At 39.7% G+C, this 18371-nt stretch overlaps 1 protein-coding gene across 3 annotated transcripts in view; it reads left to right on the top strand.

Annotated features, from left to right (window-relative positions):
• ITPR2 (inositol 1,4,5-trisphosphate receptor type 2) overlaps window positions 1–18371 on the top strand; it is a 285893-nt gene that overhangs the window by 83378 nt on the left and 184144 nt on the right. For all 3 annotated transcript variants that reach the window (XM_052790972.1, XM_052790971.1, XM_052790973.1), the window contains 9 exons: window positions 814–858; window positions 9606–9760; window positions 11134–11233; window positions 11380–11540; window positions 13788–13929; window positions 14717–14875; window positions 15845–16017; window positions 17507–17626; window positions 17728–17913. In XM_052790972.1, coding sequence (XP_052646932.1) covers window positions 814–858; window positions 9606–9760; window positions 11134–11233; window positions 11380–11540; window positions 13788–13929; window positions 14717–14875; window positions 15845–16017; window positions 17507–17626; window positions 17728–17913 — 1241 coding nt within the window. The remainder of the gene's footprint in view (window positions 1–813; window positions 859–9605; window positions 9761–11133; window positions 11234–11379; window positions 11541–13787; window positions 13930–14716; window positions 14876–15844; window positions 16018–17506; window positions 17627–17727; window positions 17914–18371) is intronic.

Raw genomic sequence — 18371 nt, forward strand, 5'->3', positions numbered from 1 at the left:
CAGCATATCCAGTGTCAGGGTATATGGTAAATACTGAGGCAAAATAGTTTCATCATGTAAGTCAAATCTTGAAAGGTTTCATGTGCAGCCAGTGTGTGGGTGTATGTGTGTTTGTTTACTTGAGTATATACCTGCCTACATAATCCCTCATCTTCTAGTCTACATATTTCCCTTGTCAAAAGTAAAATCATATTAAGTGCTGTTAAATAGTAATACTTCACACTTGCTATTATACAGTGTCTTTCATCCAAGCTTCTCATACTACTTTAGTTATTAATTAATTCTTGATAATCCTGACATGACATAGAAAATATTAGCCCCATTAATAATGGTTAAATAGAATCACAAGGTAATTAAGCACTTGTCTATAGTGGCATTGCCATTCCTCTTTCAAAGATGTGTTTATTCTGAGTTCGCTGTCTTCCTGTAAAATCTCAGCAGACATGAAGCACGTTAGTTTTTGTCTCAATATATCTGCTCAAGGTCAATCCTGGAAGTGGTTGCATGTGTATGTGTGTGGGTGACTGTAACTGGCTGTGTTTAGATTAGTAACTATCTGTGCTTTCTTCATCATTCTTTGTGGTTTTGGTTATTTGAGATTTCTCTCTTGAGTTAACAACTTGATTGCAAGATGCAGTTAAGTCAGAAATTTAATCGGTAATTCTTATACTCTCGTTCTCGTACTGCTTCTAAATACTCCACTGTCCTTTTGCAGGGTGGATACATAATACAGAACTGAACCAAACCTTCTCCCCCCAGTTCTGAAATGTCTAAAAGCTATCAAGATAGTATTTGACTTCTTTTCTTTTCCAGCTTAACCCACACTATCCAGAAGGTAATAATGAAGGAAAAGCTTTGGTAAGTGGAATTTATATGTTGCATATAATCTGGGAAATACTGTATCCTTAACCCAATACAGCCCAACATATGAAAGTCCTTCATAGCTTTCCTTTTACTTACATGTTACAGCCGCTGGGATTATTTTCTGTATCTGTGTAAGCTAGGGTGCAACTCAGAACTGGTATTACAGGAAGTTTTCCCTCACGTTAAGGCAAACGGTAGGAAACTTACTCAAATTCTGCATCAAATTGACATTAGTTGGAAGCTGTTCTGCTTGGTGACTGCAGATATGAAATGTATTAATTCTTCTCAAATTAGATGTATTACTTCATGGCAAAACCCACCACCCTCTTTAGCAAGAAAACCAGGGACAAGCAAGTCTGGTTACTTATGTGCCAATACCAATTTGGAGGCTCTGCTAGTGGAGACAAGCCCCCTTGGGGCATGTTTATCAGTCAAGCGTGGCTCTAAATCTAAGAACATGCTGAGACTCTTTTTATTGCTTGTATTGAATACATGCAAGTAGATATTCAGGCACAAGCTTAGCCTGAGCCCTGCCACACTTCAGGCAACTCTATCATGATATCTTTGTAAGGATCCAAGCTGTCCTTGCTGCAGGTTGGACAAACCCTTCATGGGTTGGACAAAGGCCTTATGCCCTTTGCCAAGGAGGCAACAGCCTTTGCCTTGTACAATGTCAAGAGCATGCTCGCTAATTTTAATTAACGAGGCAAGGCCAGACATGTTGTAGTTTGTAACGTGTGAAGGAAGTGGAGTTAAAATCCTGGGGGAACCTTACTGTTACTGAGACAACAAATAGTCCAAAAAAGAGTCACTCCTCCATCAGATTCATGAGATTGCCTTGAAAATGCTGAGATCTTCTTCAAAAAAATTCAGTTTAATTTCTTGCTGTTTGTCTTCTGGCTTTTGTTCTTTTAGAGGACACATTTTCAAGTTTTTCTCTGCATGGGGAAGAATTCTTTATTTTTCATAAAATGAAAGCCAAGATTATTCTTACATAATCACATGCCTTCAGGACTGCAGTTCTAATCAAAATGGAGATTTTTCTAGGAGTTGGCAACATTGGTTTTCCATCTGCCCTGGTATTTGGTATTAATGCTAATATAGCAATAACAGCTAAGCTGTCCAGAGAAATGAGAATTCTTTCTCATGAAAATACGGGAGTTCCAACAGTTGTTTCTCTTTTGTATTGGAATGACACTTGAAGCCCTTGGAGCTTTCAAACGGAAATCAAGATAAGTTCTAGAATACCCCAATGAGTAGGGTGCTTACTTGGAAATGCTTTGGTTCATGCTCTTGCTTTGTGAACCGTAGAGCTCGTCTTGCAAGACATGCATCTGCATTAATGTTGTAGTTCACATCATGATGGCACTTCTGAATCAAATCTCCAGATTATTCCCTATTTAAGACACTCCAATTCACTTTGCAGAGCAATCTCAGAGCATGTAAACTTGTATTCTGTTGGATGAAAGTAAAAAGATACACACACCCCTGGAATGTATCTACTGTGCTCCGATCTTTCACAAACCAGACTACAGGTAGTCTGAAGTAAGACCTATGAAAACGTGTATAGGGTAGATGTTAGGCCCTCGTCACCAAGGATCCAATGCTATTGTACCACATTATACTAATTTAGATATAGTATAGGGTTTCCAGTTGTAGCAATTCCAGTTCATCTAAATAGTTAAATATTTCCTGGACTGGGTGATGAAGAAGGCACAAGAGTAATCTGAACATGAATGTTGAAGGTGACTTCTCTAACAGTTTGGCTTAATCCTCCCGGGTATTGGTTTCAACTAAAAACCTGGACCACATAAATCACATTAGACAAATACTTTCAATGAAAATTTAATCAAAACTGATTGATGATCAAAACTGATGGAAATTTTAGTTTATGCAGTCAGCACTTTCTTATGAAAAATGTTTTGTGAAGAACTCCTAACAACATTTGGTAACACCTCCATGTAAATCCAAGCCTACAGGCCCTTTTAGCATGGTAGAAATGCATTTGGATTCTTCACCCCTTTATAGTCTTGTTGGTAATAGCATGAGTCAGCAATGGCTATTTTAAGCCTTCATTCTGGCCTTGAGCAACTGAGCAGAAAAGCTTCACATCCCTGTGCAGAAATTTCTTTTATGTTACAATGGTGCAGTGTTTTGAATTATCCCTTAAAAGTACAAGAATCTTACAATAATTGGAGTTTTTTAAGGGCTAGCTATGTCGGTCTTGTATCCAATATGCATATAACCTAGAGCACACATGCTTTCTTTGCTTTGTGGTTTTCATCTAGTGTTTCTTCTGCCAGGTGACTGCCTAACTGATTCACTGGAAAGGAATCTTCTTTTTCATCTTTTGAAGCAACTAATTTTGAAATACTGCCCATGAAGTAAATCTGCTCTAGAGGGGGAGGTGGAAGTGGACCTACCCCAGGCAAAATTTGAAGTCTGAGTAGCAGGGAAATGGGAGGTGCATACTTGAATCTTTTCAACTGAAGGAAGAAACTGAGCCTGCACCCTGTGTTTTTCTTTTCTCTGCTAGTCTGTTGGATAAAAGGGTACCAGCTCCTTCTCTGTCGTCTGGGTTTTAAAGGTGGCACAGCCATCTGTGCATTTCATGCCAACCCTTAACTCCTAAATGTGTGATAGGGCTTCTTGTGCATGTTCACTGTCTGGTTTACAAGTCCTGATCACAGTTGCTTAGGCAACTGAATTTTAGGAAGCAGCAATGGAGAAGGATTTTCTGTGGTGCAGTAGTGGGCATAGGCATCTAGGTTCTAAGTGCATCTTTTCTGCCTTGCCTTAAGTGACTCAAAAGTCTGAAAGGGTTTTGGCTCCGGAGAACATAAATATTACTGGAAGTCACTAGGACTTTTGTTCCCAAGCATTAAAGCTACATTTGGACTGCGGTTCATTGCTCATTTATGGGCTGCTTCTTGAGAATCCAGCCAAATCGTCTTGTGAAACACTGCTTTTATTTCTGGTAAAATTTGGCCTTACAATGAGTTGATTAATATTCTTTATACATATTTTTCTCACATCTAGACTCCAGAGAATTTTTTTTTTAAATGGGAAGACCTTTTTGTGATTTAAAGGCCTTATCAAAAAAAGGCTTCTTCATCTTTTGAAGTCTAGGAGATTGTAGTGTATCATGCATCAAAATGCAGTGCTCTGTGTTACAACTCCCGTTAAATCCAAAATTGGTGTATTTTATGCTGCAAAGTAGTCTATTATTTCTAATCACAGAAATGTACAGCATCCAGAAGAACGCTATAAACATTGGGGAAATGTCAAGAACAGCTGGCAACCTGGCATTTGTTAGTGCCTTTGTATTAAAGGCTGTCTTTGGATAGGTACCTTAAGTCCATTTGTCTGCATTTTCATGAGAGTGCTAATCCTAACCAGTTCTAAACTGGCTTTTATTGTTCAGATTTTTCTTAGGATTAAGACTGGTATGCATTTACTTTTCTTGTAAAGAAGTTGGACAGTTCTACCATGGACTTCTACGTGCAATTTGATGTATCTCCTTTGACTTCTGTTTGTCTATATTTATGAATTCCAAACAACTCTGCAATTCAAAGTTTTCTTTCTTGCTTCCAACCCAGCTGAATTTTTTTCAGATAAACACTGTAAATAATTTTTTAAAGTAATTTTATTTTACCTTCCAGTAACTAAGTTTGTTTAATTAAAATTTTATAATGTGGGACACAGGTGGTGCAGTTTAAAGAAGTAGAATAGGCTTGGGGAATTCATTGGGTTTTTTTAAAGGCTTGGTTAGGAATTAACCTGGCAATAAGCAATCTGAAAAACATCTAAAAAAGGAAAAGAAAAATCATCAGCTTTAAAATGGCAGTGTCTCTGCTTATATAAAGCCAGTAGTCAGACCACTTGAGAGGCTGGGGGGAGAAGGGGAGACACAGATGCCGGCACATTATTATTATTCTGCTGCTGCACACAGGTCTGAATCAGCTCTGAAAACGCATACATTGTTTCTTACAGAATGTCTCTGGCTCCTAACAACAGAATTGCAACGTGATGTCTCTGCTAAAAATGCGATGACTCACAAATGAGTCAACAGTGAAGGTGTTATAGGAGGCTAACTGCTGTGCTGTCTGCCAGGGCTCTGTAACATGCAGGAGCAAGGCTGGCCATTAATATACTCGACTTTCTTTTCATATAGGATTTTTTAAATCGTCTAACCTATGGAGTTCTGCTCACATTACCGCTCTCTGAAAATGCTGGTTTTGTAAGAGCCTCCTAAACTGGGTTAACATTGAAATACCACATTGTACTGGATTTAACAGGCATTTTCAGAACTCTGCTGCTATTAAATTTAATTTCTGCTGAAATCTGTAGTGCAGCTTAATGTATTCATTCAGGAGCAGGGCATTATCCTTGTCTGTCTCTCTGCCACAAGAGGTGTCTTTACCAATTGGAATTGTAGATTTGGTTTCTAAAAGAAAAGGTATTTCAGGTCTGTCATGTTTTTGTATTGCTTTTTGCAGTTGAAAGGAAGGCCCCTCCATAAGCAAAACTCCATGTAAATCTCCTGAATTTTAGGTATGATACCCAGTTGAAGAGAATAATGGGGATTTGGGATAGGTCACAATTACTAGCACGTTATATTAAGAGCTGTGAAGAAGGGTTATCTGCTGGGCTACAAGTCTTAAGAAAGACAAATCTGATTGTACTGATTGTTTTGTCTCTGATTACAATATGGGATTTGTCTCCAGTTACATTTGCCCTTCAAATTGCAAATACCATGTTGTGTCTGCATTGGGTTTTTTTAAGCTTCTTTTTAAATCAGTATGATGCACTGCAGATCCGTGGTGGTAGCCCAGGAGCTATGGACTTTGCTGTGAGCCTGGATCAGTATTTCCACTCCTCACCAAAATGGCTGTTTGTTTTCACTAAATAGGACTCCTTTTTTGAACTCTCAGCCTTTGCCTTCCTAGACAAGTCCCTCGTGGAAGAGTGCCCTGGTCGCTGGGTGTATGGTAGGGGTATGTTCAGTTCCCCCTCCTGGCAAAGTCCTGTTGTGCATGTGAGTAGCGTGCCTTGCTTTACTGCTGCAGAATGAGGCTGGTGACTGGGGCTTAACAGCCCTCTCATCGAGTGGACACTTCGATTTTGTTAGGCAGAGGGGGCTGACTCTGCTCTTTGTACCACCTGGTATTTGGACCGGGTCATTCTTTCTGGAGGTCTAGGTCCAACTCCTGCCAGGCAGAAGAGGAGCTGAATGTGTGTTTCCTTCATCCTTGTGAGCGATTTAACCAGTGCACGACAGAGTGAGGTGATTCCACCTTCTTCGCCTTGGATATGTATCTGATTTGACTTGCAACAGCCTGTCACTGGTTTGCCAGTAGTATTGGACAATGAAAACTATTTTTTTTCTCAGTGAATTTACTATTTGCTAGTATTGTTTTACCCACCGTTCTTGCACTTCTTCTCTATACTCCTAGCATGTAATTCACCTGGTAGTTTTTTTTTAAAGAAGTCTTGGGAGTGCTTTCCTTGGCTGTCACTGACCACATCACCAACATCTCGGAAACTGTTCATTGGCTTCCTCTTCGTACTGCTTTAAATTGAATTTTCTTCTCTCTACATTTGACTCCCTTTACAGTTCTTTTCCTCCCTTCTCTTCGTTGAATCTGGTTTTGCTGGCTGCATCTGCTTGTGTGCCAGTTTCTTAGCTGAGCAAATGTCATCTTGTTTTCATCTGCTTAGGAATGCAGTGCTTCTCCTGAGCTGATGATATTGTCTCATTAATTTGAAATAGTCTGATACTTTCACTTCTTTCCACGTCCTCATGTAGACTCATCTGCTCATTCAATAATGGCTAGGTTAAGTGCAGATTCTGATGACTGCTTACTAAATTGAATTAATCATAAGAAACTTTCTGTGTGCAAGTGTATGCATTCTCTCTCTCTCTCACACAGAGGCATGTGCACATGCACTCAGACATAAATTCAGACATAAATATAAATCCATGTATGTTCGTATGTAACAACAGTATTGCTCTCTCATGCACTCCATGTATGTAAGTTGTTTTCAGAACTGTCAAACTGAGGGTCACTTCTTGTTACATGTTTTTTTCCATGACTAGTGCTTAACACTTATAATCCAGGTTGGGTTGTGAGGTGTGTCAGAGATACTAAAATAACATTATAAGGAAAGTTCTGAGTTTTGTGCTGGAGTCCAATCTGGAACTACTGTACAGCTCTTGTGCAGGTCTGACTTCGCTCAGCTAAGCTTTGCATTGCAGTTAGCAGTGTTGCAGACACTGTCTCGCCCTTTGTTGATGTGGACTTTCTTTTTAGACTAAAAACCAGCTCTTGTTCATATGCCAGGTCTGACTTGACAGCGACTAAGCCTGGTTGGCGGGATTTAGGCCTCATGAGCCAGCTCCATTGCTCAACTGCATCTATACAATTGTTGGGGAGACTAGTGAATGGGTGGAGTCAGCCCCAAACTGCAGGATTAACTTCTCCACAGAGCTAATGGTTAGCGTGAACTACGAAAGCACAGAAGATCTGCCTTTGACTTTGCCTCCTGTCATAGAAACCTGCACGTGTGCATAATGACCTATTGGGGATGGTCAGACATTATGTCATGAGTGAGTATAAAAAAGCTTCATAACGCAGAGTAGAATAGGGTTTCATATTTTGGTCTGTATTTTTCCCAGAGCCCCAGGGAAAAAAAAATGTATAAAATTATGAAGTGTCCTGCCTTTTTCTATACCAGTCTTTTCAGTTTGGAAATTATAGTAGAGTGGGTAGTTTCTGGGAAACCCTAACTAGATTTGAATGTCAGTTATGGGAAATACCAAAAAGTCTGGATGCTGTTCTAAACTATCCTGTGCTACTCACCCCTTTACAGACCTCTTGAATTTTAAACTGGTTTTCCAGTTTTCCATTTTGATTGGAAATTTAGGAATTAGATTTTCATTTGATGTTAGATTCTAACTCACACCTATTAAGCTGTTGAGAGGATTCTCTTATAGTTTGCCAGCCTTTCCAGTCTGGGTGTCATCCTGAGTATGTAAAACAAAATGTGTATGGAAATCACAAAAAATTTTGCTATTAGCGTCAATCCTCACATACAGGTTAAGTATTTTGTGCGATTTTGTTTAATATTTTTTGGGTGTGGGATATGGTAGGGTGTGAGGACTGCCAGATGAGTTTACTCTTGCGTGAGATGGTTGTCTTTCATCTCTGCAAGCCTTCCTCTCAAAAATGAGTGACAATAATGACTCGATGAGCCTAAGAAAAACTTCTGAGAGGATTTCTTCCTGTTTTTTTCCTATTGTCTCTGTCCTTGCTAGAAGTAATGGAATAGAAAGCTGGCATTTTTTAGGCTTAATAATGAAAAAACGGATGTTTTGGAAGGATTCAAAAAGTGCCTTGAAATAAGATGATTTCTTATGTAGTTTCACTCATCCTTGATTTTGTTGCTTAATCTCAATTGGCAATATGAATAATCAAAGCTTTGCCCTTGATTATCCCTTACAGTTTGGTTTTAATCAAGGTACTAATGCAAACTGAGTACAGCCTAACCTCTTTATATTGCTTTGTACATCTCTTCCCTAGTGGCGCATTATAAATCATTATAATAGTATTTCAGGTTTCCAGTGTTTGATTTTTCTCTTGGCTTTCTTCATTCCTTTCTTCCTCTCCCTCCGTGATATATTTTGTGTACGTGAAGGGCCCTGGGCTGCCAGTCTCTTAATTGGTTATTAGTCTTTTGTAATATGTGTAACTCAACACCCCAGAGGAGCAGCTTTTACTTATGCCAGTAATTCCTTTGTTTGCTGCATGGTTACGGGCACAGACTCCGAATTACTCCTTCAAGCAAAGATATGTGCTTAGGGAAGGTAGCATTTGGAGTCTGTGAAGGCAAAGGTATGTAGGTAACTAAAGGTGAAGATAGCTGCTTAGTGATGCAGGGTCACAAAATTCCCATGGATTTTTCAGCAGGTGGTGGGAGAAGGATCACCAGCTTAGATTCGCACACCTCTTTTGAGGCACCAACACAACTTTGTAAATCTGTCACTTGAAAGCTAGGCTCCTCGAAGGGAACAAACTTCTCCAGTTGCAGTGGGCAAACTCAGACCTATGTTGGATCCAGCTTCCAATGTGTTATCAACCTGTGCTAAGATTTTTAATGCAATCTAGCTGATGCTTTGTGTGTCCCCCTTCCACTGACAAGTTGATCTTAGTGGAGCAGATATTCTGGCTCTTGCTGTTTGGAAAGTGGGCTGCTGTGATTCTGACCATATGAGAGGAAAAAATGAGCAACCAAATAAAACAACAGTGGATTTAGGCAAATTGCTTACTTTTTTAATCCCCTTCCTCCTTTTAAAAAATCCAATTTTCATTAGTTCTTTTCTTCTAACTTTGGCCCTTTCCAAACCAGCACTGTGTAGTTACATCTGTTGGGAGTAAAGGGTCTGCAACTACCGCAGGTTTTTTTGAAGTTGTAGGTGTCAAGTAATAATGTATACAGTACTGGTGTCTCTCTGTAGCTTGTGACCTGCTGTTGTTATAATGACTGTCTGAGACCCCACGTGCCTGGGGCAAAGTGCATCCTTTGTGTTACACACTCCAAAGCCAGTCCTGGTACGTTCTTACTAGAATGTAAAAAAAAAACCCCAAAAAGTACAATTCAGATGTATTACTTCTCCGCAAGGTAATTGGAGAATTTATAACAGGCCCTGATGCAAGCAAATAACCCTTGTGCCTAATCAGCAGAGAGACGGCGACCTTCCTGCTTCAAAGAAGAAACGCCAAGCAGGGGAGAAGATTATGTATACTTTGGTCTCTGTGCCACATGGAAATGACATCGCATCTCTCTTTGAACTGGATGCCACCACTCTTCAGAGAGCTGATTGCCTGGTTCCAAGGTAAAAAAAAAAAAAAAAAAAAGGCAAAAAATAGTGCTGCATTGACAGGGTTTCTTCCTAGCATTATGCTGGTGAGTAAAGCAGAAAAAATCAAACACAAGCAAGTATTATCCTTCAGTTAAAATTTGAGGAGTGTTCATGGATAAACAAGGGATGTATAAAACATGATACTGCTGCTGTGACTGGGTAAAATAATTATAAGGATAAAACAAGTGACACTTAAAGAGAGTCTGTGAAGAGAAAAAAAATGGGCCAAATATTGCACAGATATATATGAGGACAGAATGGAGCCCTGTGCACTGTTTGAAAAAAAACTGTACGGCTAGTAGACCTAACTGAATTGTTCCCAACAAAATAACGTGTATGGTGAACTGGGCTTCTGTTTCCCTCACAGATCACGGTGCCATTGGACACAGTTGTTATTCAAATGAGTCAGCAGTTGGCTTCTGGGTTTTAATTGTGAATATTTGAAATTTCAACTGTGTTGCTTAGCTGTGATTGGCTAGAAAAGTCAGAGGGTGCTGGTTGTGACTGAATGGGCATGAAGACACTTGGGGCTAGTTGTTACGAGGGTGGATTTTAAAGCTGGGTACCTGCAAATACTGATGTATGCAGTTTTGAAGTGTATTTGCTATGCTGAGTTTTGCCAGATAATTTGCTTACTTGAATACTCAAAGCCCATCAGCTTGAAAGGGACAGCGTGAATGAAGACCACAGTGAATATATTTAAAAAGTAGAATTCAGAGTAAAAATTGTAATTGATTTCTCAGCTCTGCTCTTTGATAATGCCACAGATTATCATATGGAAAGAATTTAGAAGAATCTCGTGTCTGCTCTTTGTTCACTTGATTTTCGGTTGAGAACTGGTACTTGTAAATGCTTGCTCCCTGGAACACGGGTTTGCAGATCATAATGGTGAAGCTGTGAAACCATGGTCAGTTTTGCTTTCTGGCTTTTGTCCTGTGACAGCTTGAAGGGGTTTGTTACTCTGCAGAAAAAAATAATAAGAAAAGAATTGGTTTTATTCATGATATATATTTCTATTCAGATGGGATTTTATAACACCTTCCTTTTTAATTTTTTTCTTTAAGGAACAGTTTGCTCCTAGGCTTACATAAATACTTAAAAACAGCATTCTGCATAATCCCAAGATGCTGTTTGTTCTTTCTGCAGCTCTGTGCTGGGTGAGAAAGGAGGAGACAAGGGAAAAGGGTACTGGAGTACCTTTTAGGTCTCCCTCACCCTTTTATTACGTGTGGCTGGTGTGACTGCCCTCAAGTCTCATGTCATGGTCATGTGTTCCTTTGCACCGCACCTTGCCCACTTTAGCTCAGGACTGATCTATCTAACCTGTTTGCTTTGTTCTCCTTTAGGAACTCATATGTCCGACTGAGGCATTTATGCACTAACACTTGGGTCACTAGTACCAGCATTCCAATAGATACTGATGAAGAGAGGCCTGTGATGTTAAAGGTAAACACATATCTTGGGGTTGAAATCCCAAACTCATTCCTGAAGTTCTCTACTGATGGTCTCACTTCTAACATATAAAATACACATAATAATTAGGGTAACGCTAAGAGGATTGCTTACACACATTAAACCAAAAACTATTGCAGATTGGGACGTGCCAAACAAAAGAGGACAAGGAAGCTTTTGCCATTGTATCGGTTCCTCTGTCTGAGGTCAGAGACTTGGACTTTGCCAATGATGCAAACAAGGTTCTAGCATCAACTGTTAAAAAGCTGGAGAATGGAACAATAACCCAGAATGAAAGGAGGTTAGTGAGTTTTATTTTTTTCCTTCCTAAATTGGTGTTTGGTTACTCACGACATCTTGGCATCACAGCAACGGGTAGGTTAGTAATATCCATGTGGACATAGAGGCAATCAGGAGAGGGCACTTGAGTGCTGAGAGTGCTAGCCTGGAATTAGATTCCATCTCTCTCAGAGCATCCTTGCTGCACCTCAGGCTGGTCTGTGTATCTCATCTGTAAAATGGGGGTAAACAGAGCTTCCCCAGCTCACGGGCCACATAAATAAATGGGTAGCTCCCTGGGCAAATGCAAAGTGTTTGTCTTAATTTCCTTTGATAAACCACTTCTGAGCTGTGATATGAAGTCCATTGCATTTGATTCTCATGTGCAAGAAAGCCATCTATACAGCGGGCAGCATGGCAGGACTCTGATTTGCGTGGAGTTCACTGTACCGCACATTCATGCTGAGAGCAGTAGAAGGAGGTCTCAGAGTGACCGAGAAGCTGCCCCAATAGTCCCTTTCCTTTCTTATTTCTATTTTTCCCTGTTCTGTTTTCATATTTTACATCATTTTGGTGTTTACCCTTTGTATTCATCCATGTTTCAGCTGTAGTGCTATTAGAATGTCTGTTCTTCACACCCACCCCTAAATTAAGGGATTTTGTTGTGCATTGTAGCCAAATATATGCCATTGCTAGTGATGTAGTTGGCTATTTGTTTTCAGCTCTCTGTGGTTAAACTAAATATTAAACAGCATCTCTGGCAGTGTTAATTTGTAGCTTCTATTCCACCATGCATTATATACAGGTTTTTGGTCAAAATGTTAATTTTTGGTGATGAAACGGAATTTTTGCTGTTGGTTGTCAGTAGCAATTAGACCAGATGGTTTAATATCAGATGGAGGTTTCATCATAACAGGCAGACCTGTAATGGCTTTGGGTGTTGGTACTCAGCCTTGAAAAGCTGATGGGCCATTTCATGACTGAGTTGAACCAGAGAGGGATACAACATAATCAAGGTGTGACATCCCTATGTTAACCTTGCACCACTGTGTTGCTGCAACCCAGTATTGTCAAATTGTAGAGTTGTCAGATTGGTACAACACACATGTAAAACATTTCAGAGTGGTTTCAGAATAGTGCCATTATTTGTTTGTTCCTGTGATTTCCTTTGGGAAAAAAGACTCTTTTCCCTGTCTTACCACCTTCCTGCTTAGGTAAGTAGGGGTCCCAACAGTTTATTCCTGGTTGCTCCATCCTACATCTGCCTTTTCTACTTTTTCTGTTGGGGGGGACCTTGCTGTTCTCCACCAGTGGGCTGAGACTTTTAAAGCTAAAGCTCACTCAGAGGGTTTAGTTAAACAGCCCAGCCCTTTTGTGGGTAATGGAAGCTTTGTTTTGTGTCTGGCTCCCAGAGATGACTTTGAAAATCTACTGGGCATCTTCCTGCCACTTTCATAGCATGCCTACAGGTTTAGTAATTATAGACTGGATGTTGTCCAAATTCAGATGATGCTTCCCCAGGGTAGGAGACATGCTGGGTTTTGTTTGTAAAAGATTGCTAGTTCTTCTAAGGGAGATTCACTGAAACCTGTGGGCATCCGTACTTCTGTCTGTGCGTGCCTGGTGAGGTGTGTTAGTAAAAAGGAGGCAATGACCACTTTCTTTTTGCATTTGCATTTGTATTCTTTCTTTTTGCATTTTTGGAAGGTAGGAGAGAAGGAATTACTACTGCCTCTGTCCTTTTTAGCACTTGCTTCTGCCAAATCTTCTTTTGTGTAGTGAAGAGTGAAACAAATATAGTCATTTTTCAATAGTTTCTTGGGTCAGTAGGGAAATAGTCTACTGGTAGGATGTTTTTATTCCTCTAGTGAGTCCATCATCTTGTTTTACAGATCCACGTCCGTGATAAAGTAAAAACATCCTTGCTAGGCTTCGTAAGAGTGTCTTTCTGCTGTTCCTGGGCCTTGAGGCCAGCTGGTATAGATTTTGGATTTCTGAATACTCTGCACCAATCCAGCATCCTGTATTTTTCTCCCTTTTCCCCTCTGGTTGTTTAATGCCTTGGTAAACATGCCTGTGATGGATTTAAGCCTCTGCTGAACCAAGGTCTAGAATCCTTAAGTACATGTCAAACTTAAACTTAACTTTGCAGTGATTGAAGCTCCATTGTGCTAGGTAAAGCTTGTTCTAAACGGTGATTTTCTTTCTTAATGAATCCTAGCAAGTGTTGAATGACTGTATATAATAATGATTTGTCTATTCATTCTAGGTTTGTAACCAAGTTACTGGAAGATCTCATTTTTTTTGTTGCTGATGTGCCTAATAATGGGCAGGAAGTTTTGGATGTGGTCATTACCAAGCCAAACCGGGAACGACAAAAATTAATGAGGGAACAAAATATATTGGCTCAGGTATGTCCTGTATTAATAATTGTATTAATAACTTGCTTGTATTTACAAACAGATTGCAGGAGAGAGTGAGTTGAGAAAATGTTATTTTTAGGTAACTTGGCTTATGCCATGTTGGGTTTGTGTCTAGTTGGATTGGATAGATACGACACTACTTAGTCAAGACTCACCTCTTGGTCTGTGAATCAGACAGAAGCACAAGGGGCTGTGTCTGATGACTGTTAGTTTCATGTGATTCTGATGACTTTTAAGACTACATTTGATAGCAAATTGTTGATGAAATTGGAAACAAGCTTGCAACATGGTCCCAATCCTGCAAGTATTCCCCTTATAGGAAAAATTCTAATGCCCTTATGGACCCCTGACTTTGTTTTTATGAGGGCCAACTTGCATGTAAATCAAAATTAATATTCTCCTTAAGTAGCCTACTAAAATAAAAAAAAAAAAAAAGGTGAAAAGGATGAAATTGGACAGTAGCCAGTATTGTCCTCCTTTTTCATCCTTAATTTATCCAAAGTTAAGACACATAACTAACAATTTTTAAAATTGGGGATAGCAGTAAAGAGAAAGCAATGTCAAGCAAGTTGGTGGGAAATGTAAAGCTAAATGCATAAAGCTGTAATGTCTGAGATTGTGCCCCCACTTGTATTTAGTCATATGTAGATAACTGCAGTGATTCACTTCTGACTTTGGTTGATAAAGCCTGTCAGAGGACATTTCCATTGACTGCTGTAAGTTAAGCAAAAATCTGGGTTTGATTTTCATTCTCAGTGCTTTTGATTTTGAACAGATATTTGGCATCCTCAAAGCTCCTTTTAAGGACAAAGGTGAAGGATCAATGCTGAGACTTGAAGACCTAGGTGACCAGAGATACGCTCCATACAAATACATCTTAAGGTTATGTTACAGGGTTCTCAGACATTCCCAACAGGACTATAGGAAGAATCAGGTCAGTGGTATTCAAGATAATTTTCCTCCTGATTTCTATAATTACATATCCTGGGTTTGACATCGTGCTCTGCACTTGCAAGTGGGATTCTGTGGTAGTGGTGAAAGGACTGGGTTTTGTGTAAGTTAGTAGTAAGAAGTCACTGTCATATACTGCCTCATGCTGAGGAACAGTGGTTTTGTTTTGTAGGCATTTGTATATGAATTGAATGATCAGCAATGAGTATCATAGGTTCACCTTGTACTTCACAGGCTCAGACTGAGATTAGCGTCCACTGCTTCATTCATGAGCTTTCTGTTATTAAAATTATGTTCTTGGGCTCTGGATTATAAAGTGGGAAGTCTGCAAAACTGTCTGTTTCTATTGCTTAAATATTTGTAGAGGGATGGCAGTGAATCACACCAGAGGTTATTCTATCAGGTAGCCTGATTTCCCACTGCTAGAGACTCCCTGTGAGCAAGGAGTATTTCAGAACGTGGTGTTGAGTATTTTACATATTGCAGTGGGAAAAACGGCACTAACTTCATAGTACTAAAGGGACTAGAGATAAAAGATTGAACTGCTATGTGTGGCTTCTTTGTTTTCTTTCTAATGCTTTACAGAAGTATTTCTGTCTTGGAGGGAGAGAAAGGGAAGAGGTAAGACTCAGGAAAGAAAGCTTCTTAAACGTTATAAAAACCTTTTGGTTTTTCCTTTTAAAAAAATTGATTGCCATTTCTTGAATTTTGTATTTACTTTCATGGTTTCATTCCTTTGGCTTATGAAAGAATAAGAAGAGTTAGTCATCCCTAATATTGAATCTGTTTCTTGGGGTACATATTTTAGGTGTTCAGATGTTCTTTTGTTCAGGCCAGTTCAGAGGGAAAGTTTTGAGGGTTATTTTGATTGCTAATTGAGCTGGATGCTTCTGGTTCTAAAGGAAAAACATTACTGCTTAACAGGTCATCACGGGAATTTTCATTTTTTCAGGAATATATTGCTAAGAACTTCTGCGTCATGCAGTCCCAGATTGGTTATGATATTCTGGCAGAAGACACCATCACAGCTTTGTTGCACAACAACAGAAAACTGCTAGAGAAACACATCACGGCTAAAGAAATAGAGACGTTTGTTAATTTACTCAGGAGGAATCGAGAGCCAAGGTTTGAAGTGGTCCACGTAACATTCTTTTTCTGTATTGACAGGCTTTTATATTTGCAGTAGCTGTGAATCTGCCTGCTATTCATTGTTCTGTTGTCTTTCTCCCAGCTTAATTTTTTTTTGACCTGGCAGAAAAAACCCCACATGTACAGTGTCAAGCTAGAAAATATCAGAACTCCCTGTAATTCTTGGGATTTGATCATATCTGCATTTCAGAACTAGAGCTTACTGAAAAGAGGGTTTATACTTTACAGCACAGTTTTGAAAATGTGGTTTTAGTTCAGATTGGGACAAAGAGAAACAAACAGAAATTTTAATTTCTCATATCTCTGCAGCTCCTCTGTGAAACTGCCACTTGTGTTGGTTCCCCTGCTAACAGTCTTGGTGCAAATTACACAGATGTCAGTTTTTCTAAGCTTTTATTAATATCAGTTTTCCTGCAGGTTCTGATTCCAGGTCAGACCTGAAAGGGACCTAGGGCAGTGAAGATCACAGTGAATGTGTGTTCTAGACCAGATCTTGTTCCAAATGAAAAATTCTGGCCTTGAACTTCACTCAGTTGGAAATTTTTTAAATTAGCTTTAGGTCAGAATATAAAGGAAACAGATATTTTTTCAAACGGAAAATCTGTCTTTTTTTTTTTTTATTGGATTTTCAGCTGTAAAATTACTTAAGTAATACAAATATAAGAAATTAATGTACTGAAGGCCAAATAATGTCCTCTGTAATTGTGAATACCATTTTTCTGTTAGTGTTTAACGATATTGCTCAAGGCCCTGGTGCTTCACTGCTTCAGTTATTATTATCAGGCCTAAATTTGAGAGACAAATTCATAGGAAACTGATTTCCATGCAAAGCTGTGTTATTTCTGCTTTACGCGGAATGACCTCTTTGAATACAGAGGTCCTGTCTTCAGGTCCTGCCACATCTTCACTCTTCACTAATTGTTGGCCGTGTCACTTGAGATTTTAAAAGGTGGAGGTGTGGACTCTTCCAGTGCAATGGAGTCCCTCAGAGGGCACACGGCTGTCTCCGGCACAAGTAGCATCTCCTTGCTACTTGGAGACGCGTGTTACCTGATGGGGAAGATGAGTGGGAATGTGTACTCTTGCTTTTGGTTTCTGACAAGGACGAGGGCCTTCGGTGGAGCTCCCCTGCCAGCCAAACTGAAGAAAGCCTCAGGCTGCTCTTAAGTTCTGGTACAACTCTTTGGCCTTTGATGTGCTGAGAAGTGTCACACTTGGGATATTTTTCTTTTCTCTCCCTGACCGATTGTTCAGCACCATTCAGGGTGGCTCTCAAAGCTATTACTCGTCTTTTTCTGTTGTGAGTTGCAATCGTATGAATCGGCAAAGATCGTATGTTGATAAATCTTGTGATATGTGCTCCCTTGAGCATATTAGTGATGGATGCTAGAGATTTGTGCTGCAATGTTTCAGGGTAGTATTTTAAGTCTCATGTTCTGTTGCATCTGTGTTTTTTTGACTGCAGATTCTTGGATTATCTGTCAGACCTGTGTGTATCTAACACCACAGCAATACCAGTAACTCAGGAACTCATCTGCAAGTTTATGCTGAGCCCAGGGAATGCTGACATTCTCATTCAGACCAAGTGAGCATCCATAATCGGAACATACCTTTTTGTTATCTGCTCTGTTGTTATATTCGTAGCAGTTTGCTAGTGGCTCCATTGTGAATGGTTTGTGTTTGCAGGCTGGTTTCGACACAAATGGACAATCCCTTGGAATGCCCAGTCATCTCAGATGACATTGATGAAGAGGAAGTGTGGCTTTACTGGATTGACAGTAACAAGGAGCCTCATGGCAAAGCCATCAGGCATCTGGCTCAGGAGGCAAAGGAGGGCACAAAAGCTGATTTAGAAGTTCTTACCTACTACAGGTAAAACTGCTTATTCAAATGGAAGAAAATGTAAACTCTCTGAAGACCCTGGTGCTGTTCTTATCCAGTTCATTTGCCAATATCAAAAAAGGAAACCAGGTCATGCCAGAAATTGGGATTAAAAGTTTGTTTCAAGTTTTTTCTGTAGGAAGCATCACAATCTTTGCTGTCTATTCCAGAAAAATCTTGAGTTTCCTTTGCTCATGACAGCTCTTTGTGTCTCTTTATAATTGTGCCTCTTACTTTTTATTTATTGGGCTTTATTTTTAGGTTGTGCTGCCCTGAAAGCAAGGCATTCTTTAAGGAAGGAGTGTCCTAAGCGTCCTGAGGATTAGAGGGGAAATGGGATCATGGAACAGTGTCTTACACTGATTGAAAACAAATTGTCCAAATGCTTCAACCTTCCATTGAATGATGCTTCCTTTGAGTTTCAAAGAGAGCCCAGCCTTCGTGGGGGC

The sequence above is a fragment of the Harpia harpyja genome, chromosome 6, assembly GCF_026419915.1.
Source record: "Harpia harpyja isolate bHarHar1 chromosome 6, bHarHar1 primary haplotype, whole genome shotgun sequence".
Classification (NCBI taxonomy): domain Eukaryota; kingdom Metazoa; phylum Chordata; class Aves; order Accipitriformes; family Accipitridae; genus Harpia; species Harpia harpyja.